General features: G+C 42.4%; 1 protein-coding gene and 1 long non-coding RNA gene across 4 annotated transcripts; both read left to right on the top strand.

Moving 5' to 3' along the window:
- The first annotated feature begins 2264 nt into the window (after nt 1-2264).
- Nucleotides 2265-7486, top strand: LOC147651413 (uncharacterized). The gene is made up of 4 exons (XR_015273873.1): nt 2265-2485; nt 3294-3416; nt 4901-5026; nt 5582-7486. It is a non-coding gene; the product is annotated as an uncharacterized LOC147651413 (long non-coding RNA).
- A 9233-nt stretch (nt 7487-16719) lies between these two features.
- Nucleotides 16720-23671, top strand: LOC147651412 (extracellular matrix organizing protein FRAS1-like). Of its 3 annotated transcripts, XM_086842076.1 has the most exons (7): nt 16720-16954; nt 17764-17890; nt 19280-19494; nt 20473-21035; nt 21202-21361; nt 21691-21812; nt 21900-23671. In XM_086842076.1, exons 2-4 carry the CDS (start codon nt 17884-17886, stop codon nt 20707-20709), a joined length of 459 nt encoding a protein of 152 aa, XP_086698202.1. In that variant the 5' UTR covers nt 16720-16954; nt 17764-17883; the 3' UTR covers nt 20710-21035; nt 21202-21361; nt 21691-21812; nt 21900-23671. The 3 variants fall into 3 exon arrangements, with proteins under 3 accessions (XP_086698202.1, XP_086698203.1, XP_086698201.1); XM_086842077.1 differs by lacking the exon at nt 16720-16954 and having other exon boundaries at nt 17726-17890; XM_086842075.1 differs by lacking the exons at nt 16720-16954; nt 17764-17890 and having other exon boundaries at nt 19151-19494.

The raw sequence follows: 23671 nt of genomic DNA, 5'->3' as shown, positions 1-23671 counted from the left end.
GGGCCGAGCCGATCCGAAGCGGAGGGGGCCGAGCCGAGCCGAAGTGGGACGGAAAGAGCCGAGCCGAAGTGGGACGGAAAGAGCCGAACCGAAGTGGGCCGGAAAGAGCCGAACCGAGCCGAGCCGAGCTGCGTCGGGCCCCCCCCCACCTCCGGAGCCGGCCGGGAGGACCCCGGCAGAGGCGTTGACTGGTTAATATTCAATATGAAAAATATACGGATAGATGGTAATGTATTTTAATATCTGTTGTGCATTATATCTCTGTGTGTATAAATAAAGAAAATCAATATTATAGAAATAGGTATTTTAAATCTTTCAATCAAGGGAATTACTGGTTTTTATTTGGTTACAGGCATGGCATTTAAGTGAATAATATAGAAATGAAAATATACACATCTATAATAAAGAAATAGATATAGGGAGATATAGAGACAGGGAGAGAGAGAGCCATAAAAAATAAATAAGTACAGATAATCTAAATCTAGAAAAATCGATTAATATTCAGTATGAAAACTCTATGGATAGATGCTAATATAATATATTTTAATATTAGTTATGTCTGATTTCTATGTGTATAGATAAAGAAGATCAATATGATAGAAATAAATATTACAAATATTTAAATGTAGGGGCTTTTTGTTTTTTATTTGGATAGAGGCATGGCATTTAAATGAATAATATAGAAATGAAAATATACACATCTATAATAAAGAAATAAATATAGGGAGATAGATAGATAGATAGATAGATAGATAGATAGATAGATAGATAGATAGATAGAGCCATAAAAAAGAAATAAATACCAGTAATCCAAAGCTGGACAAGTTAATTAATGATCAGTATGAAAGCTATACAGATAGATATACAGATAGGTAATGTACTTTAATATCTGTTATGCATTGTATCTGTGTGTACAAATATAAAAGATCAATATTATAGAAATAGATATTAAAAACATTTAAAACAAGGGTTTAATTGTTTTTTATTTGGTTAGAGGCTTAGAGGCAGGGCTTTTAAATGATTAATATAGAAATGAAAATATACACATCTATAATAAATAAATAAATATAGGGAGATATATCTATGTATAAATTGAAATAAAAACCAAAAAACCCCCAAGTAATCTAAAACTAGACAAGTAGATTAATATTCAATATGAAAAATATATGGATAGACGTTCATATATTTTTATATTGATTATGCATTATATCTATGTGTATAAATATAGCTCAATTTGATAGAAATAAATATTAATTACATTTAAGTGAAGGGGTATTTTGTTTTTTATTTGGTTAGAGGCAGGGCTTGCTAAGTTTCGATGGGGGGTGGGTTTTGGGGCGTTCCTCGGAGAAGAGTTTTTGGAAGGGGGTTGCACACGTGGTTTCTTGCCTCGCTTCTCTGCACGTGCAGGGGCGCCCCCCCGCCCGCCCCGGGCTGAGCTGTGCGGCAGTGCTGCCGCCGTGTGGGCACAGAGCGGTACTGCAGCTGTGCGCCGAGGCGGGCGGGGCCGGGCCGAGCGGGGGCCGAGCAGGGCCGAGCCGATCCGAAGCGGAGGGGGCCGAGCCGAGCCGAAGTGGGACGGAAAGAGCCGAGCCGAAGTGGGCCGGAAAGAGCCGAGCCGAGCCGAGCCGCGTCAAGCCCCCCCCCACTCCGGAGCCGGCCGGGAGGACCCCGGCAGAGGCGTTGGCTCCAATGCCTGCCGCCGCAGGTGCGGGCGCCGCCCAGCTACGGAGCCGCTACGCCCCGCCGCCATCGTCCTCGCCCCGGGAAAGGCGGCGGACAATCGGGCGGAGTGCTCGGAGTCGGTCGGCGTCGGCAGGTTTTTCGGTCAGGCAAGTACGTTAGACAGACGCGTTGAGAGCAGCGGGGGCCTTAATCTTGCCTCAACAAAGATGGCCGCACAGCCGGAAGTGGCTTCAGCCACAACAAAGATGGCGGCGAGGAAGGGCGGAAGTGACGTCACGCCACGCACAAGATGGCTGCCCGGTCGTGGCCGGCTTGACCTCCCAAGGATGGCGGCCAAAAAGGCGGGAAAATGGAAGGACCCCCGGGCGGTGGGTGCGTGCGTTTTACTGCCTGACAAACACCCCGGCGCCGACGCCGCTCCGGCGCAATTTTCCGCGGCTTTTCCGGCCGTGCGGACACGGGCTGTGCGCTCGGCGGCGCCGGGGCCGGGCGCCAGCAGGTCGGGCGCCGACAGGCAGCGGTGAAGACGCCTCTCTCTGCCGGGGTCCTTGCCGCGGCCGCGTTCTGGGGCTTCTGGCACTCGCGACGACCCGTACCTCGCCGCCGCTGCTCTCGCTCCGTTCCCTCCCCCTCGGCCCCCCCCCGGGCAATGGCGGAAACCCCAATGGCATCGGGACCCAACGGTCGCTCCCCGGCCCCGGGACCGAAGCAGCCCGAGGAGGCGGCTGCTCTGTGTGTCGGAACGGTGAGAGCGGGGGCCGGGGCTGGGGCAGCTTATCAACCGAGTATATATTTGTAAGTATAAAGATGATCAAAATAGATATTAAAAAATACTGAAGAAAAAGGGGCTGCTTGGTTTTTATTTAGTTAGAGGCAGGGCTTTTAGATAAATAGGAAAAATACAAATAAATAAAATATTGAAAGAATGAATATATAAAGAAAAATATATACAAATCTATATATCTATAAATATATAGAGAAAAAAATATATATATATATGTAGGCGTAAAAATAAGTAATAGAAATATATACATATATGTTGATTTATAATCTATAATATGATTTCTGTACGTATAGATGGCAATATGATATCTTTTAGGATATGTTATGTGTTTTGTATATCAAGAAGGTATATAAATATGATAAAAAATATATATTAAAATATTTTTAAATACCGTTTAAGATAAAGGGACTGTTTGGTTTTTATTAGGTTAGCTTCGGGGCTTTTAAATAAATACAACAAAAATAAAAACATAGAAATGTATATTAAGTATATAAAGATATAGACGTATGTGCAACCAGAAAAGTAAAGAAATAGAAGTAATGCCAATATATACAAACAGATTTATATTTAATATATATGTTATATATATTTATTTTATATATGTATTATACATATAATGAATATATATCATTAAAATGTATGTAATATATTTAATATATAATAACATACGTATACACGTTAAAATAATTTATTTTGATACTTTATATATTGCTTGTCATATATAAATGAATATAGTATATAAATTTAAACATGTGTGGTGGAAATAGATGTTAATTTGTATTTTTTTTTATTTTCATTGTTTTGGTATGTTTCTCGGAGGCAGTCCTCCCCTTGCAGCTGCTGACAGCACGGAAAAGCTGTGTGCTTCGTGGTGTCTATTGCCCAGCTGGCAACGATTCCCTTGTGTTTGGTGCATTAAGTCACACCCAGCTGTGTGGGATGGCAGGTGAGCACATTGCCCGACCCTTTTAGCTTTTCTGGCTCAGGCACAACTTCCTTTCCTTTTGGATATGGAAAACAGGGAAGAGAGGGTAGTGTGACATTAGCACTAATTTCTAGCAGATTTTTAACTGCCCCTGATGCTCGTTCATCTTTGCAGTGTGGGTTTTCATGCTGACAAATCCTCTGCTTTGCCTTCTGCTCACAGTCAGCTGGGCCCTTTATTGAACAGATTTATCTGCTACAAGGCTACGCAGAAGGATGGAAAGGAGGAACACAGGGGGGAAAAAAAATAGATTCAAGGCATAGAGAAGGTAGCTGGTTTATTTGTATGACATGTAGCTTTTTTAGGATGTTTTGTTCTTTATATGGCGTTAATTTCAAAGAGAAGCCTGTGAACTTTGTGTTCCCCTTTTGGGGCTGGTTCTGGGGTAAGGGGGAAACACGAGGCCTAAGCACCTCTGGCTTATCTGTCCAAGGATCTGCCTCAGTTGTGGCTCCCATCCTTCTGAAGGACTCTTCAGCACAGTGAGTTACCTTCTATAACTATTTATTGTTGTATTGTTGTTGTGAGACCTCATTGCTGGGTGAGAGGACCAGGGGAAATGAAAGGCTGTATGCCACTGTTACTTCATCACTGAATTCTTGCACTCTGTTAAAATCAAAACAAAAGGGATTTACACTGTCAGAAACACTTAACTGTAAGTTGAGGTAAAGGTCACAGTGCTAAAACCTAAGAGCAGATAGGGTTGAGCTCCTTTGTCTTCCCTCTCCGGCAGCTTTTGTGACTCCTGCCTCCAAGGTATCATCAGCTATCCCCTGGATCTTGCAGTGGAAGAGATGCTGAACCACCAGCTGTTCCATATTCTACACCATGTGTCTTTTTACCATGCTCCTCTGAGAAGCATCTCTCCCTTCTCTGTTTCTTTGCAGACAAGAAGGGATAAACTGGGATTGCCTTTGTTCTTTTGCCTGTTAATAAAAAGGCTGCTTGTGGCTGTGTGCAGTGGCAACTGCATCACAGAATCTTAGAGGTGATTATTCACAGGTTAAGGAAATAATTCCTTTTTTTGTCACTGCTGCACTGAATTTCATAGGCGTGTCTGTGGCTTGATGCCTAAGATATTTAAAGCAGGTTTTATTCTTACAGGGGTTTTGCACACTAAAGTGTCTGCCCAGGTTTTGTTTCCAAAAGTGAGGTATAGTGCTGGGTGTTTAATTTGGTATGTTACTTGTTCTGTTGTGTAAATAACTGCAGCTCCCTCCCTGTGCCTGTGTATTGCAGGGGCAAGCGAGCGCTGGTTATAAAGGTGGTGATAATTAGGAAGAAGCTGTTTAAGCTTGGATAAATGTTTAGAGATCATTGCTTAGGGTACTGCATAGATGTACCAGAAGGAACTGCACCCTGGAAGTGCTGTGTGTCTGAAACCGACTGCACCTGCTCATTTTTAGCTCCTCTTTCTGACTCTGACTCTGCTCCTATTCCGACAGACCCGTCCGAGCCTGGCGTTCGCTACAGGCCTCCGCGTGGTGGGAGATGAGTCTAGGAGGAAATACCTTCAATCCACAGACGAGGCAGAAAGGACTCAGTACAAGGAGGACTGGACTCAGATGAAGGTAAAGTCCTTAACAGTCTATTTCTTCCCCATAACAAGTACTTCATTAGTGCATTCCTGGCCGTGTGCTGCAGGGCACGTTGGAAGTTACACGTGAGCGACGCTTCCGCTCGCGTCGAGGCGCACGCACGCGTTCCTCGTGCACCTTCTCCCTGCCTGACACGAGCTAACAGAGTCTGCCGAGGTGTGCCTGACCGGTTGTGAGGGCCAGATCTTTGTTGCCCTCATTTCAGTGAAGGAAACTGGAATTCCTTCTTGTATTCAGCACCACGTGTGGGTGTAAAGTTGAGCTGCCACGTGCCAGTTGAGAGCTGATTTGGTCAAGGAGAGGAATTCTTGCCTAGGAAGATTTGGCACTCCAGTTTCTCTTGCATGGCAGAGGCCACCCGAGATCGAAATGTTGCTACAAGTGTCCCGAGCTATTTCCAGTACGTACTTAAAAATGTCTGTCTGCAACTGGAGCGATTCTGTGCCTTATCCAGAGATGGTGCATTCTGGCTTTTCAGCGTGCACAGTGACGCTCCCGAGTTTTAAAGTGTCGATCTTTCTCTCGTAGGTTAAGATGGGCACAGCTCTAGGTGGCCCATAGCTTGGGGTTCATCTCAGAAGGAGGGACTTCATTTGGTCGCAGAGAAGACATGCCTTCCCTGCAAGGAGCAGCAAAGATAATGCACAGCCTCTCAGAGAGGCTTAAACTTGAGTAAATTTTTGTAGCCACTGATGCTGTTGAGGAAGGTACGTGGATTGCAGTCACCTGAGGATTGGTAACTTTTGACAGTGAGTGCAGCACTTGCCAGTGGCTCCCCTCCCTGGCTGCCGTGCTGTGGGTTTTGGCAGCTGCATTGTAAAATTTGTTGGTAGATTTTGGAGTCGCTTCCCCTGTAAGCGTTCAGCCAGGGTTCCCTTTAACAAACACACTGTGTGGCAGCAGCGCGTTGCTCTTCATAAAATAGAGATAAATTTCTGTGCTTCCTTTTTTAAGCGACTGAACTGCTCAAGAAACTGCTGCCCGAGATGGTGAGGTTTGAAGCCTCTCTGGAGGAGCTGGAACTCTCTAAGGACGGGGGCTCGTGATTCACCCGTAGATTTGCGCACATGCAATGTAGCAAACCTGACTTTGATTTCAGCCAAAGCTTAATGTCACTGTCAGAAAACTGAGTATGATTTTTGGCCCATAGTTGTTTACGAATGGTGTAAGCCATTATATAATCAAGTATATCATTGAGATGTGTCTAGTAGATGTATTACGGTTATAGTGTGTGTGTGTGTGTGTGTGTGTGTGTGTGTGATGATTTCATTATCATACCATTTCACTGAACAGTCAAGTTCATTGGAGTGAAATCTGATTACTTGCATTTTAAAAACTTGCCCACCCCAACCCTTTTTGATTTTTTTTTCACAGGTATTTTATAGGCATATTTCAACATTTTCCTTCCTAATCCACGAGTAAAGGGAGATGTTGGGATTTGATCCAAAAGATCTTACAACCGATTTTGTGGTGAAACAGAGAAAAACCGTGAGCAGCCAACTCACTGGAAACCTGCATGTTAAACGCAGAGAAGCACAAAGTGTTTGATGCTGTTAGAGTTCAAAATAACAAGGAAAAATGGTGGGGAATTTACCTGCCTTGGAACAAAGTATGACCCCATCCCATACTCTCAGCTCCCGCTCCCCTTCCAGCGTGGCTGTGACCCGGGCTGGCCGTACCGCTCGGTGTCTCTGGACCTCACAGCATTTCTACGTGGCTGCTGCACCCGGGTCCCCAGCACGTCCTGCTCTGGCCGCCTTCCCCGAGCGGTCCCACGTGCACCAAGCGGGTGCTACAGACCACAGGGGCCTCTTGGCTGCAGAGCTGGGTGATGGGAGACAACAAAGCAATGCCCAGGATGCAGCTGTTCAAGCCAGCCTCGCCTCACGGAGCATTTCTTTCTCACCTGTCCATGGTTCTCTCTCTGTGTGTGTCTGTGCTCCTTTTTAAACTGCAGGGCTGGGAGGCCTGGCCATTCCACCGGGAGTGCTCACCCTGGGAGCACCAGTGTCTACCTTGGGAGGAAGCAAGCTGCCACCAGAATAAAAGCAGGGTGGAGCTGCTCCCACTCCAAGGCAAGAGCCTGCAAGGCCCATCCTTTGGGGACTCGTCTTTTGTGTGAAGGCACATTGTCTAGCAGAGGAAGAGGTTGGTACCTGGTGGAGCAGGGCCAAGATTCCATTTTCCCCAGGCAGCTCCCTCCTCTGCCTGCTGTAGCGCTGGCCAGGGCTGGGAGAGGAGGGGGAGTGTGTTCAGCACTGCTGCTGGAACGGAGTGGCCCTCTCAGGAGGATCCCGGTTGCTTCAGGACCTTGCTTTTGCACTGGTTTGTGTCCACAAAGGAAAGGCATGCAGAAGGCAGCACCATCACCCCAGCCCTGTAGTCTGGACCTAGAAAGGCTTCCAATAAAGCCAGGTGCTGCTGTCCAGGGCAGTTGGAGTTGTTCTGTGCCTTCTTTGGGGGGGAAGAGCAAAGGCTGAGGGGGACGGGGTGGAGACTGGGGGGCTCCCGTGTCCCTTGGGGCACGCCGAGGGCCCCGCCAGAGGGAGGGACACGCTGCGCTGGAGGAGCAAGGTGAGCGGGGAATGGGGAGGGCTGGTGCTGGGTACCCTTGCCCAGAGGGGACCCCGAGCTGCCAGGAAATTCCCTGGGAGGGCTGGGTGCAGAATCCAAAAACCTGTGGAGTTGTTCTGGTTTTTACGGTAGGTATTGGCAAGGGACAGGAATTGACCTCTCCAAATCCCCTTGGAAAGGAACCCCCTCTCTGTGCACTCCGTCGTTAGGGTTTTGTTATGTCAGGAACGGCTTAGGGTTAAGAAAGTGGGTTTTGTCTTTCCACCTCTTACTTCCCTGTAAAATGGGAGTGTATAAAACACATGTGTGCATCCCTGAGGTATTAAAATGCACCGAGAGAAATTTCTGGGCCTAAGGTCCATAGAGACGAGCGCGTTCTGCGCTCGGGGTTGAGTAGGAATTTATATTTTTGTCATTCTGACCTGTTAGCTGAAAGAATTGGGAGAGTTTCCAAGAGAAAGAAATGCAAATTTTAAAAAGCAGAATGTTAGAAAGAGAAATATATAAATGTATACATGTAAAAAAAAATATAGGGAAGCTAGGTAGATCTATATATAGAGAGAGAGAGCCATAAAAAAGAAATAAATACAAGTAATCCAAGTCTAGACAAGTAGATTAATATTCAGTATGAAAACTATATGGATAGATGCTAATATAATGTATTTTAATATCAGTTCTGTATGATATCTCTGTGTATAGATAAAGAAGATCAATATGATAGACATAAATATTACAAAAATTTAAATGTAGGGTCCTTTTGTAATTTATTTGGATAGAGGCATGGCATATAAATGAATAATACAGAAATGAAAATATACACATCTATAATAAAGAAATAAATATAGGGAGATAGATTGGGAGATAGATAGATAAATAGATAGATAGATAGATAGATAGACAGAGAGATAGAGAGAGAAAGAGAGAGAAAGAGAGATATAGCCATAGAAAAGAAATAAACACAAATTTTCTATATCTAGACAAGGTGGTTAATATTCAATATGAAAAATATACGGATAGATGGTAATGTATTTTAATATCTGTTGTGCATTATATCTCTGTGTGTATAAATAAAGAAAATCAATATAGAAATAGATATTATAAATAGGTATTGGGAGATATATATATAGAGAGAGAGAGAGCGCCATAAAAAAGAAGTAAATGCAGATAATCTAAATCTAGAAAAGTCGATTAATATTCAGTATGAAAACTATATGGATAGATGCTAATATATTTTAATATCAGTTACGTCTGATATCTATGTGTATAGATAAAGAAGATCAATACGATAGAAATAAATATTACAAATATTTAAATGTAGGGTCCTTTTGTTTTTTTTTGGATAGATGCATGGCATATAAATGAATAATATAGAAATCAAAATATACACATCTATAATAAAGGAATGTATATAGGGTGATAGATAGGGAGATATATAGATAGGGAGATATATAGATAGGGAGATAGATAGATAGATAGATAGATAGATAGATAGATAGATAGATAGATAGATAGATAGAGCCATAAAAGAAGAATTAAATACCAGTAATCCAAATCTGGACAAGTAAATTAATGATCAGTATGAAAACTATATAGATAGATTGTAATGTACATTAATATCTGTTATGCATTGTATCTGTGTGTATAAATATAGAAGATCAATATTTTAGAAAAAATATATTAATTTTTTTAAACAAGGGGCTTTTCTTTTTTTATTTAATTAAAGGCATGGCATTTAAATGAATAATATAGAAATGAAAATATACACATCTATAAGAAAGAAATATATGTAGTGAGAGAGATAGATAGATAGATAGATAGATAAATAGATAGATAGATAGATAGATAGATAGATAGATAGATAGATAGATAGATAGATAGATAGAGAAAGAGAGAGAGAGAGAGATAAAGAGATACAGCCATAGAAAAGAAATAAACACAAATTATCTATATCTAGACAAGCTGGTTAATATTCAATATGAAAAATATACAGATAGATGGTAATGTATTTTAATATCTGTTGTGCATTATATCTCTGTGTGTATAAATAAAGAAAATCAATATTATAGAAATAGATATTATAAATCTTTCAATCAAGGGAATTACTGGTTTTTATTTGGTTACAGGCATGGCCTTTAAATGAATAATATAGAAATGAAAATATACACATCTATAATAAATAAAGAGATATAGGGAGATATATATATATAGAGAGAGAGAGCCATAAAAAAAAAGTAAATACAGATAATCTAAATCTAGAAAAGTCGATTAATATTCAGTATGAAAACTCTATGGATAGATGCTAATATAATATATTTTAATATCAATTATGTATGATATCTATGTGTATAGATAAAGAAGATCAATGTGATAGAAATAAATATTACAAATATTTAAATGTAGGGGCTTTTTGTTTTTTATTTGTATAGAGGCATGGCATTTAAATGAATAATATAGAAATCAAAAGATACACATCTATAATAAAGAAATGTATATAGGGTGATAGATATGGAGATATATAGATAGGGAGATATATAGATAGGGAGATATATAGATAGATAGGTAGGTAGGTAGATAGATAGATAGATAGAGAGAGAGAGAGAGAGAGAGAGAGAGAGAGAGCGAGCCATAAAAGAAGAAATAAATACCAGTAATCCAAATCTGGACAAGTAAATTAATGATCAGTATGAAAATTATATAGATAGATGGTAATGTACTTTAATATCTGTTATGCATTGTATCTGTGTGTATAAATATAGAAGATCAATATTTTAGAAAAATATATTAATTTTTTTAAACAAGGGGCTTTTCTTTTTTTATTTAATTAAAGGCATGGCATTTAAATGAATAATATAGAAATGAAAATATACACATCTATAAGAAAGAAATATATGTAGTGAGAGAGAGAGAGAGATAGATAGATAGATAGATAGATAGAGATAGATAGATAGATAGATAGAGAAAGAGAGAGAGAGAGAGATAAAGAGATACAGCCATAGAAAAGAAATAAACACAAATTATCTATATCTAGAAAAGCTGGTTAATATTCAATATGAAAAATATACGGATAGATGGTAATGTATTTTAATATCTGTTGTGCATTATATCTCTGTGTATAAATAAAGAAAATCAATATTATAGAAATAGGTATTATAAATCTTTCAATCAAGGGAATTACTGGTTTTCATTTGGTTACAGGCATGGCATTTAAATGAATAATATAAAAATGAAAATATACACATCTATAATAAAGAAATAGATATAGGGAGATATATATATAGAGAGAGAGAGAGCCATAAAAAAGAAGTAAATACAGATAATCTAAATCTAGAAAAGTCGATTAATATTCAGTATGAAAACTATATGGATAGATGCTAATATAATGTATTTTAATATGAGTTATGTTTGATATCTATGTGTATAGATAAAGAAGATCAATATGATAGAAATAAATATTACAAATATTTAAATGTAGGGTCCTTTTGTTATTTTTTTGGATAGATGCATGGCATATAAATGAATAATATAGAAATGAAAATATACACATCTATAATAAAGAAATGTATATAGGGTGATAGATCGGGAGATAGATAGATAGGGAGATAGATAGGGAGATAGATAGATAGATAGATAGACAGAGAGATAGATAGAGAGATAGATAGAGAGATAGATAGACAGAGAGATAGATAGATAGAGCCATAAAAGAAGAAATAAATACCAGTAATCCAAATCTGGACAAGTAAATTAATGATCAGTATGAAAACTATATAGATAGATTGTAATGTACATTAATATCTGTTATGCATTGTATCTGTGTGTATAAATATAGAAGATTAATATTATAGAAAAAGATATTAATTTTTTTATACAAGGGGCTTTTCTTTTTTTATTTAATTAAAGGCATGGCATTTAAATGAATAATATACAAATGAAGATATACACATCTATAAGAAAGAAATATATGTAGTGAGATAGATAGATAGATAGATAGATAGATATAGATAGATAGATAGATAGATAGATAGATAGATAGATAGATAGAGCCATAAAAGAAGAAATAAATACCAGTAATCCAAAGCTGAACAAGTAAATTAATGATCAGTATGAAAACTATAGGGATAGATGGTAATGTACTTTAATATCTGTTATGCATTGTATCTGTGTGTACAAATATAAAAGATCAATATTATAGAAATAGATATTAAAAACAGTTAAAACAAGGGTTTAATTGTTTTTTATTTGGTTAGAGGCTTAGAGGCAGGGCTTTTAAATGATTAATATAGAAATGAAAATATACACATCTATAATAAATAAATAAATATAGGGAGATATATCTATGTATAAATTGAAATAAAAACCAAAAAACCCCCAAGTAATCTAAAACTAGACAAGTAGATTAATATTCAATATGAAAAATATATGGATAGACGTTCATATATTTTTATATTGATTATGCATTATATCTATGTGTAAAAATATAGATTAATATGATAGAAATAAATATTAATTACATTTAAGTGAAGGGGTATTTTGTTTTTTATTTGGTTAGAGGCAGGGCTTGCTAAGTTTCGATGGGGGGTGGGTTTTGGGGCGTTCCTCGGAGAAGAGTTTTTGGAAGGGGGTTGCACACGTGGTTTCTTGCCTCGCTTCTCTGCACGTGCAGGGGCGCCCCCCCGCCCGCCCCGGGCTGAGCTCTGCGGCAGTGCTGCCGCCTTGTGGGCACAGAGCGGTACTGCAGCTGTGCGCCGAGGCGGGCGGGGCCGGGCCGAGCGGGGGCCGAGCAGGGCCGAGCCGATCCGAAGCGGAGGGGGCCGAACCGAGCCGCAGCAGGCCGGAAAAAGCCGAGCCGAAGTGGGACGGAAAGAGCCGAGCCGAAGTGGGCCGGAAAGAGCCGAACCGAGCCGAGCCGAGCTGCGTCGGGCCCCCCCCCCACCTCCGGAGCCGGCCGGGAGGACCCCGGCAGAGGCGTTGGCTGGTTAATATTCAATATGAAAAATATACGGATAGATGGTAATGTATTTTAATATCTGTTGTGCATTATATCTCTGTGTGTATAAATAAAGAAAATCAATATTATAGAAATAGATATTATAAATCTTTCAATCAAGGGAATTACTGGTTTTTATTTGGTTACAGGCATGGCCTTTAAATGAATAATATAGAAATGAAAATATACACATCTATAATAAAGAAAGAGATATAGGGAGATATATATATAGAGATAGAGCCATAAAAAAGAAGTAAATACAGATAATCTAAATCTAGAAAAGTCGATTAATATTCAGTATGAAAACTAAGGATAGATGCTAATATAATATATTTTAATATCTGTTATGTATGATATCTATGTGTATAGATAAAGAAGATCAACATGATAGAAATAAATATTACAAATATTTAAATGTAGGGGCTTTTTGTTTTTTATTTATATAGAGGCATGGCATTTAAATGAATAATATAGAAATGAAAATATACACATCTATAATAAAGAAATGTATATACGGTGATAGATATGGAGATATATAGATAGGGAGATAGATAGATAGGGAGGGAGATAGATAGATAGATAGATAGATAGATAGATAGATAGATAGATAGAGCCATAAAAGAAGAATTAAATACCAGTAATCCAAATCTGGACAAGTAAATTAATGATCAGTATGAAAACTATATAGATAGATTGTAATGTACATTAATATCTGTTATGCATTGTATCTGTGTGTATAAATATAGAAGATCAATATTTTAGAAAAATATATTAATTTTTTTAAACAAGGGGCTTTTCTTTTTTTATTTAATTAAAGGCATGGCATTTAAATGAATAATATAGAAATGAAAATATACACATCTATAAGAAAGAAATATATGTAGTGAGATAGATAGATAGATAGATAGATAGATAGATAGAAAGAGAGATAGAGAGATACAGCCATAAAAAAGAAATAAACACAAATTATCTATATCTAGACAAGCTGGTTAATATTCAATATGAAAAATATACGGATAGATGGTAATGTATTTTAATATCTGTTGTGCATTATATCTCTGTGTGTATAAATAAAGAAAATCAATATTATAGAAAGAGATATTATAAATCCTTCAATCAAGGGAATTACTGGTTTTTATTTGGTAACAGGCATGGCATTTAAGTGAATAATATAGAAATGAAAATATACATATCTATAATAAAGAAATAGATATAGGGAGATATATATATATAGAGATAGAGCCATAAAAAAAAAGTAAATACAGATAATCTAAATCTAGAAAAGTCGATTAATATTCAGTATGAAAACTATATGGATAGATGCTAATATAATATATTTTAATATCAATTATGTCTGATATCTATGTGTATAGATAAAGAAGATCAATGTGATAGAAATAAATATTACAAATATTTAAATGTAGGGGCTTTTTGTTTTTTATTTGTATAGAGGCATGGCATTTAAATGAATAATATAGAAATCAAAATATACACATCTATAATAAAGAAATGTGTATAGGGTGATAGATATGGAGATATATAGATAGGGAGATATATAGATAGATAGGTAGGTAGATAGATAGATAGATAGATAGATAGATAGATAGATAGATAGATAGATAGATAGAGAGAGCGAGCCATAAAAGAAGAAATAAATACCAGTAATACAAATCTGGACAAGTAAATTAATGATCAGTATGAAAATTATATAGATAGATTGTAATGTACTTTAATATCTGTTATGCATTGTATCTGTGTGTATAAATATAGAAGATCAATATTTTAGAAAAATATATTAATTTTTTTAAACAAGGCGCTTTTCTTTTTTTATTTAATTAAAGGCATGGCATTTAAATGAATAATATAGAAATGAAAATATACACATCTATAAGAAAGAAATATATGTAGTGAGAGAGATAGATAGATAGATAGATAGATAGATAGATAGATAGATAGATAGATAGATAGAGAGAAAGAGAGAGAGAAAGAGAGAGAGAGAGATAAAGAGATACAGCCATAAAAAAGAAATAAACACAAATTATCTATATCTAGACAAGCTGGTTAATATTCAATATGAAAAATATACGGATAGATGGTAATGTATTTTAATATCTGTTGTGCATTATATCTCTGTGTGTATAAATAAAGAAAATCAATATTATAGAAATAGGTATTTTAAATCTTTCAATCAAGGGAATTACTGGTTTTTATTTGGTTACAGGCATGGCATTTAAGTGAATAATATAGAAATGAAAATATACACATCTATAATAAAGAAATAGATATAGGGAGATATAGAGACAGGGAGAGAGAGAGCCATAAAAAATAAATAAGTACAGATAATCTAAATCTAGAAAAATCGATTAATATTCAGTATGAAAACTCTATGGATAGATGCTAATATAATATATTTTAATATTAGTTATGTCTGATTTCTATGTGTATAGATAAAGAAGATCAATATGATAGAAATAAATATTACAAATATTTAAATGTAGGGGCTTTTTGTTTTTTATTTGGATAGAGGCATGGCATTTAAATGAATAATATAGAAATGAAAATATACACATCTATAATAAAGAAATAAATATAGGGAGATAGATAGATAGATAGATAGATAGATAGATAGATAGATAGATAGAGCCATAAAAAAGAAATAAATACCAGTAATCCAAAGCTGGACAAGTTAATTAATGATCAGTATGAAAGCTATACAGATAGATATACAGATAGGTAATGTACTTTAATATCTGTTATGCATTATATCTGTGTGTACAAATATAGAAAATCAGTATAATAGAAAGAGATATTAAAAACATTTAAAACAAGGGTTTAATTGTTTTTTGATTTGGTTAGAGGCTTAGAGGCAGGGCTTTTAAATGATTAATATAGAAATGAAAATATACAGGTCTATAATAAAGGAATAAATATAGGGAGATATATATATATGTAATTTTAAATAAAAACCAAAAAAAACCAAGTAATCTAAAACTAGACAAGTGGATTAATATTCAATTTGAAAAATATATGGATAGACGTTCATATATTTTTATATTGATTATGCATTATATCTATGTGTATAAATATAGCTCAATTTGATAGAAATAAATATTAATTACATTTAAGTGAAGGGGTATTTTGTTTTTTATTTGGTTAGAGGCAGGGCTTGCTAAGTTTCGATGGGGGGTGGGTTTTGGGGCGTTCCTCGGAGAAGAGTTTTTGGAAGGGGGTTGCACACGTGGTTTCTTGCCTCGCTTCTCTGCACGTGCAGGGGCGCCCCCCCGCCCGCCGCGGGCTGAGCTGTGCGGCAGTGCTGCCGCCGTGTGGGCACAGAGCGGTACTGCAGCTGTGCGCCGAGGCGGGCGGGGCCGGGCCGAGCGGGGGCCGAGCAGGGCCGAGCCGATCCGAAGCGGAGGGGGCCGAACCGAGCCGAAGTGGGACGGAAAGAGCCGAGCCGAAGCAGGACGGAAAGAGCCGAGCCGAGCCGAGCAGCGTCGGGCCCCCCCCCACTCCGGAGCCGGCCGGGAGGACCCCGGCAGAGGCGTTGGCTCCAATGCCTGCCGCCGCAGGTGCGGGCGCCGCCCAGCTACGGAGCCGCTGCGCCCCGCCGCCATCGTCCTCGCCCCGGGAAAGGCGGCGGACAATCGGGCGGAGTGCTCGGAGTCGGTCGGCGTCGGCAGGTTTTTCGGTCAGGCAAGTACGTTAGACAGACGCGTTGAGAGCAGCGGGGGCCTTAATCTTGCCTCAACAAAGATGGCCGCACAGCCGGAAGTGGCTTCAGCCACAACAAAGATGGCGGCGAGGAAGGGCGGAAGTGACGTCACGCCACGCACAAGATGGCTGCCCGGTCGTGGCCGGCTTGACCTCCCAAGGATGGCGGCCAAAAAGGCGGGAAAATGGAAGGACCCCCGGGCGGTGGGTGCGTGCGATTTACTGCCTGACAAACTCCCCGGCGCCGACGCCGCTCCGGCGCAATTTTCCGCGGCTTTTCCGGCCGTGCGGACACGGGCTGTGTGCTCGGCGGCGCCGGGGCCGGGCGCCAGCAGGTCGGGCGCCGACAGGCAGCGGTGAAGACGCCTCTCTCTGCCGGGGTCCTCGCCGCGGCCGCGTTCTGGGGCTTCTGGCACTCGCGACGACCCGTACCTCGCCGCCGCTGCTCTCGCTCCGTTCTCTCCCCCTCGGCCCCCCCCCCGTGAAATGGCGGAAACCCCAATGGCATCGGGACCCAACGGTCGCTCCCCGGCCCCGGGACCGAAGCAGCCCGAGGAGGCGGCTGCTCTGTGTGTCGGAACGGTGAGAGCGGGGGCCGGGGCTGGGGCAGCTTATCAACCGAGTATATATTTGTAAGTATAAAGATGATCAAAATAGATATTAAAAAATATTGAAGAAAAAGGGGCTGCTTGGTTTTTATTTAGTTAGAGGCAGGGCTTTTAGATAAATAGGAAAAATACAAATAAATAAAATATTGAAAGAATGAATATATAAAGAAAAATATATACAAATCTATATATCTATAAATATATAGAGAAAAAAATATATATATATATGTAGGCGTAAAAATAAGTAATAGAAATATATACATATATGTTGATTTATAATCTATAATATGATTTCTGTACGTATAGATGGCAATATGATATCTTTTAGGATATGTTATGTGTTTTGTATATCAAGAAGGTATATAAATATGATAAAAAATATATATTAAAATATTTTTAAATACCGTTTAAGATAAAGGGACTGTTTGGTTTTTATTAGGTTAGCTTCGGGGCTTTTAAATAAATACAACAAAAATAAAAACATAGAAATGTATATTAAGTATATAAAGATATAGACGTATGTGCAACCAGAAAAGTAAAGAAATAGAAGTAATGCCAATATATACAAACAGATTTATATTTAATAGATATGTTATATATATTGATTTTATATATGTATTATATACATAATGAATATATATCATTAAAATGTATGGAATATATTTAATATATAATAACATACGTATACACGTTAAAATAATATATTTTGATACTTTATATATTGCTTGTCATATATAAATGAATATATTATATAAATTTAAACATGTGTGGTGGAAATAGATGTTAATTTGTATTTTTTTTTTATTTTCATTGTTTTGGTATGTTTCTCGGAGGCAATCCTCCCCTTGCAGCTGCTGACAGCACGGAAAAGCTGTGTGCTTCGTGGTGTCTATTGCCCAGCTGGCAACGATTCCCTTGTGTTTGGTGCATTAAGTCACACCCAGCTGTGTGGGATGGCAGGTGAGCACATTGCCCGACCCTTTTAGCTTTTCTGGCTCAGGCACAACTTCCTTTCCTTTTGGATATGGAAAACAGGGAAGAGAGGGTAGTGTGACATTAGCACTAATTTCTAGCAGATTTTTAACTGCCCCTGATGCTCGTTCATCTTTGCAGTGTGGGTTTCATGCTGACAAATCCTCTGCTTTGCCTTCTGCTCACAGTCAGCTGGGCCCTTTATTGAACAGATTTATCTGCTACAAGGCTACGCAGAAGGATGGAAAGGAGGAACACAGGGGGGAAAAAAAATAGATTCAAGGCATAGAGAAGGTAGCTGGTTTATTTGTATGACATGTAGCTTTTTTAGGATGTTTTGTTCTTTATATGGCGTTAATTTCAAAGAGAAGCCTGTGAACTTTGTGTTCCCCTTTTGGGGCTGGTTCTGGGGTAAGGGGGAAACACGAGGCCTAAGCACCTCTGGCTTATCTGTCCAAGGATCTGCCTCAGTTGTGGCTCCCATCCTTCTGAAGGACTCTTCAGCGCAGTGAGTTACCTTCTATAACTATTTATTGTTGTATTGTTGTTGTGAGACCTCATTGCTGGGTGAGAGGACATGGGGAAATGAAAGGCTGTATGCCACTGTTACTTCATCACTGAATTCTTGCACTCTGTTAAAATCAAAACAAAAGGGATTTACACTGTCAGAAACACTTAACTGTAAGTTAAGGTAAAGGTCACAGTGCTAAAACCTAAGAGCAGATAGGGTTGAGCTCCTTTGTCTTCCCTCTCCGGCAGCTTTTGTGACTCCTGCCTCCAAGGTATCATCAGATATCCCCTGGATCTTGCAGTGGAAGAGATGCTGAACCACCAGCTGTTCCATATTCTACACCATGTGTCTTTTTACCATGCTCCTCTGAGAAGCATCTCTCCCTTCTCTGTTTCTTTGCAGACCAGAAGGGATAAACTGGGATTCCTTTGTTCTTTTGCCTGTTAATAAAAAGGCCGCTTGTGGCTGTGTGCAGTGGCAACTGCATCACAGAATCTTAGAGGTGATTATTCACAGGTTAAGGAAATAATTCCTTTTTTGTCACTGCTGCACTGAATTTCATAGGCGTGTCTGTGGCTTGATGCCTAAGATATTTAAAGCAGGTTTTATTCTTACAGGGGTTTTGCACACTAAAGTGTCTGCCCAGGTTTTGTTTCCAAAAGTGAGGTATAGTGCTGGGTGTTTAATTTGGTATGTTACTTGTTCTGTTGTGTAAATAACTGCAGCTCCCTCCCTGTGCCTGTGTATTGCAGGGGCAGGCGAGCGCTGGTTATAAAGGTGGTGATAATTAGGAAACAAGGCCTCCATTCTTGGTCTCGGGCTGTTTCAAATGGGGAGGGATCAGTGTCCTGACTTCTCTCCCTCAGAGGCAGGGTTCCTAGACGAGGTGACCCAGGACAGCTTCGTGCTGGGCCCGGGCTACGACCGCCCCTACCAGCTGGAGCCCGCGGTGAGGGAGCCCAAGAGCATCCAGCTGTACCAGCACCTCAACCTCAAGAGCTGCATCTGGACCTTCGACGCTTATTACGACATGACCGAGTTAACTGATGTCTGTGGGGGCTCTGTCACCGCTGACTTCCAGGTGAGAGGCCCATCCAGAGCTCTCCAGGTATCCCAGATCTCTCTCAGTTCTCAGGCACAGCTCTGCCGTGTGTGGAGCTGCTGCTCTGCCCTGCACAGGTGGAGCGTGGCTTTCCCCCCACCCTCACCTGGAAGAAAACAGTGCTGTGTGCATTTATTTCATTTATTTTCCATTTCATTCATTTTCCATTTATTTTATTCTCTAAATCTTCAGAGTGCCAGGAAAATACTGGTTTCTTTTAATGTAGGGCCGTACTGGAAATACAAAACGTTCTCAGCTGGGCTCCCTTTTATAAGTTTGACTGTGTTCTCGGCCAATAGAAATGAGCAGAGGCGGCTCAGGCCATGCTCCACAACATGGGATATTTTGGCTCATTCCCTAATTAAGAGACCAGAAGCCAAAAATGTTCCTCTAGAAACGAGTGGCTTTCCCTGTTTGGGGTGTCTCACTGTCCTCTCCTGGCTGCGTTATCCACGTGCAGCCCACTCCATCTCCCCCAGGCTCTCCCATTAAATTGCTTGGACCAGCATCATCTCTCTTAATTCCTGCCAGCCTGGAACTAGTTCATGAAGTTTCCTTTTATAGCTCCAATTGTTTGCACAAACCCAGAGGAGCCGCCTGGCCGGAGAAACTGCCCAGTGGAGCATGTGGAGCCTGGCCCCAGCCAGGCTGGAACATCTCCTCGAATTCTCCAGGGCCTGCAAAGTACAGCTGCACTCTGCAGATAATAAATGGAGAGCTCTGGGAGGCCTGAGCAAGCAGAATTGCTCATTTTTAATTCACAGCCTTGGAAATCAGGGGGGTTTTGAGGTGAAATTGTGCCCAGAGTTCCTTTGTCCCATGGTCCCAGGGAGCCTTAGCACTGCCCCCGCATTACAACGCCGGTTTGTCTGAGGTACCTGCACGTAAAGAACGTCCAGAGTCACCTCTGACTTCACTGCAAGGCGCATAACCCCCTTTCTGGGGTTTTATTGCCAGGCAAGGGACTCTGCTCAGTCCTTCCTGACAGTCCACGTCCCTCTCTACGTGTCCTACATCTGTGTGACGGCACCGAGGGGCTGGGCTTCCCCGGAGCACCGCAGCGAGATGGAGTTCTCCTTCTTCTACGACACCGTTCTCTGGAGGACAGGTGAGCCTGAGGCGCTCCAAGGGCTATGGAAGAAGTGGTTCCTTCATGTTTTCCCCTTAGCTCCTGCACTGCCCCCAGAGTCCTGAGGGAGCGGGGAACTCGGAATATTGCCTTCCTCTGTGCTTGCGGGGGGCTTAGGCAGCCGGTGGCTGACGGAGGGAGCGTGCAGCTGGCTCACTGGAGGCTGATCCCAGCTGAACCCTGCCTTGTGGAGGTGTCCCAAGCGCTTCTGGGGCTGGCAGAGCCCAGCAGAGGAGAGCGAGGGTGCTGTGTGGGCTCCCAGTGGCGCTTGCTGTCCTTGCAGGGATCCAGACGGACAGCGCGCTCTCGGCCTGCCTGCAGATAATCCCCATCTACATCCGCGAGGACGGCCGGCCGGTCATCGAGTTCAAGATGCAGGCCAAGTTCAGAGGTGAGGGCAGCGATCCTGGCAGGGACACAGAGCAGGGTCACACAGAGCTCTGCTCTGACGGCACAGGCAGCGGAACGAGTCCCCGTCCCCGCCGGGAGCCCCTCTGCCCCTGCGAGGTGGGGCCTCTCCGCGCTCTGCCTCCCGTCACCTCCTTGTCCTCCCCCAGGGCTGTTTGTCATGGAGCACCACAGCCTGCCAGGTGTCAGGTCCTCTTTGGTAACTCCAGAGCACCTGGGAGGCATCGAATTTGCCCTGCAGCTGCTGTGGAGCGCTCAGACTTTTGATTCTCCCTACCAGCTCTGGAGAGCAACCAGCTCCTACAACAGGTGAGGGCTGGGGGTGCAGTCCCCTCCAGCAGCTTCCCCCACAGCACCACGTTCTCCCTGGCACCCCTCCAGCAGCCACGCCAGCAATAGCACGGAATGCTCAGGAGCTTGGTCAGAGCTGGAGCACCGTTGTACTGCGAGAAAAATCAGCTCAGCCTCTTGGAAAGGAATGTTTCCAGCAGTGCGGCCTGTGGATAGACTGATCCCAGAGTCACACTTGTCCCTCGGGGACTGCTGGATGACATTGCTGGGGCAAGGGAGAGGTGCTGCCCTGGGTGAAGGGCTTTGAGCTGTGCTTGGTGGCTGCAGGGTCTTCTGTCTGTTCCCAGGAAGGATTACTCTGGAGGATACACCATCTTCCTGATGCCCTGCACGGTGCAGCTCACGCCGCCGTGGGCAGAGCCTGGAGCCAAGCCCCTGCCCTGCCCTGCCCGGCTCACGCTCCCGAGCGGTAAGAGGGCAGGAGGGCAGGCTCGGCCCCTTTGGGGTGCACACCCGTCCAAACCTCATCTCCCCTTTGTTTCCTTCCTTGTCCCAGTTGCAGGTTTTTGATCCCGATCGCCTTCCGGCAGACAAACCGCCCACTTCCAGTTGTTTACTCCCTGAACACGGAGTTTCAGCTCTGTAACAACGAGAAGGTTTTTCTAATGGACCCCACCAAATCGGAAAGGTCTCTGGCAGAAATGGATTACAAGGGGGCTTTATCCAAGGGTAGGATTTACCTCTCCTCTTCTGCCTGTGCCCAGCATTTCTGCTTTCACAGCTTCCATTCCCTGGAGAGGAAAGGGCAGAACCCACGTGTAGCTTTGCCTCTTCTACAGCAGTAATTGACATCTTACAGCCCTGTGAAAGAACAGCGTGCTCTGGCACCGCGTTTTGTCACTCCCACACACCGAGCCCTTCCCAAACAACCCCAACCCTTCTGAACACGGACACTTGGCTCTGGCAGCGTTTTCCTGCTTGGGAAATTTCACCTGCCCCTCTTTGTCCCGACCTCCCCCCGGGCAGATCCTGTACCGGCGCGTGCTCTGGCCCCCCGAACAAAACCTCAACGCCGCTTACAAGCTGCAGCTGGAGAAGGTCTACCTGTGCACAGGCAGGGCTGGCCACGTGCCCCTCTTCGACCCCACGGGCACCGTCTACAACCAGGGGCCCCAGTACGGCTGCATCCAGCCCCACAAGTACCTGAAGCACCGATTCCTCCTCCTGGTGAGTGCTCTGCTCCTGCTTCTTCCCGTTTGGGATTTGCTCTGGCAACCGGCAGGCGGTGGCTGCAAAGGGATGAGGAAGGGAGCCCGTGGGGGATGTTTTGTGCTGCTGCTGCTGCTGCTGCCAGCTGTGAACACCAGATCAGTTTTCCCCCACCCTTTGAGTGTGTTCCTCAATCGGTGCCCACGTGTACGTGTGGAGATGGGGCATTCGGACTAGATCCCTGACACAGGTGTTTGGTGGGGCTCTGGCTTCCAGCCTCCCTTGGGAAAGCAGACAGCATCCCTCACCACACTTCTCTGACTTTCCAGCACCGAAACCAGACAGAAGTGACGGGTAAGTATTTCCACGCTGTGCCTTTTGACTCTGCCCACTTTGCTTCCCAGCTGTCCGAGTTCCACTCGGTGAGCAGCATGCCCGGAGTTGATGGATTTACTCTCAAGGTGGATGCTCTCTACCAGGTATGGAGTACCCAGTGCTTTTGGTAGCCCAAAATGGACTCCTCTGTCCAGGACCTCCCGAACACTTGGTGAATTGTAGACTCTGGGCCTTCACACTTCACCTCTGGTACAAGAAATGAAGATGAGGATGTTAGTCCCGTAATTTCATTTTTTTTTTCCCCTGAGGCACTCATGAGAAAGCTCTTTAAAAACACTTTATTCGTGTTCCTGAAGGAATTAATGCCATTGCAAAGGCAGGACACCTCGCTGGGTGGTGCGTGCTCCCGAGGAGCTCCCCTTGAACAGCGAGGTGGAGCTGCCCCGGGGCGCCCCGAAGGCGGCGGGCGGCCGCTGCTGCACCGTCAGGAACCTCCATCCACCGAGGGACAGCGGCGGCCTCTGCCAGGGCCAGGGCAGGGAAGTGAAGCAGGTGCACTTGCAAGTCATACGGGTATTTTTTTAGTCTGGTGAGGAGGGGCAGCTGTCAATTCCCCCTGCTCCCGTCTTAGCGACTGCACCGCCGCCCTTCCTCCGTGCTGCTCCAGCTCTCCCGGGCTTAACTGGGCAGGGTGGCGAAGGCATCTGCCACCCCCGTGAGCCAGCCGAGGAGCAGCCGGGTTCCTCGTTGGCCTCCGGAAGAGAGTAAAGCTAAAATACAAAA

Source organism: Cyanistes caeruleus, chromosome 9 (genome assembly GCF_971803275.1).
Source record: "Cyanistes caeruleus chromosome 9, bCyaCae1.hap1.1, whole genome shotgun sequence".
In the NCBI taxonomy this organism is placed as follows: Eukaryota; Metazoa; Chordata; class Aves; order Passeriformes; family Paridae; genus Cyanistes; species Cyanistes caeruleus.
This window is presented reverse-complemented; position numbering and strand designations above follow the sequence as displayed.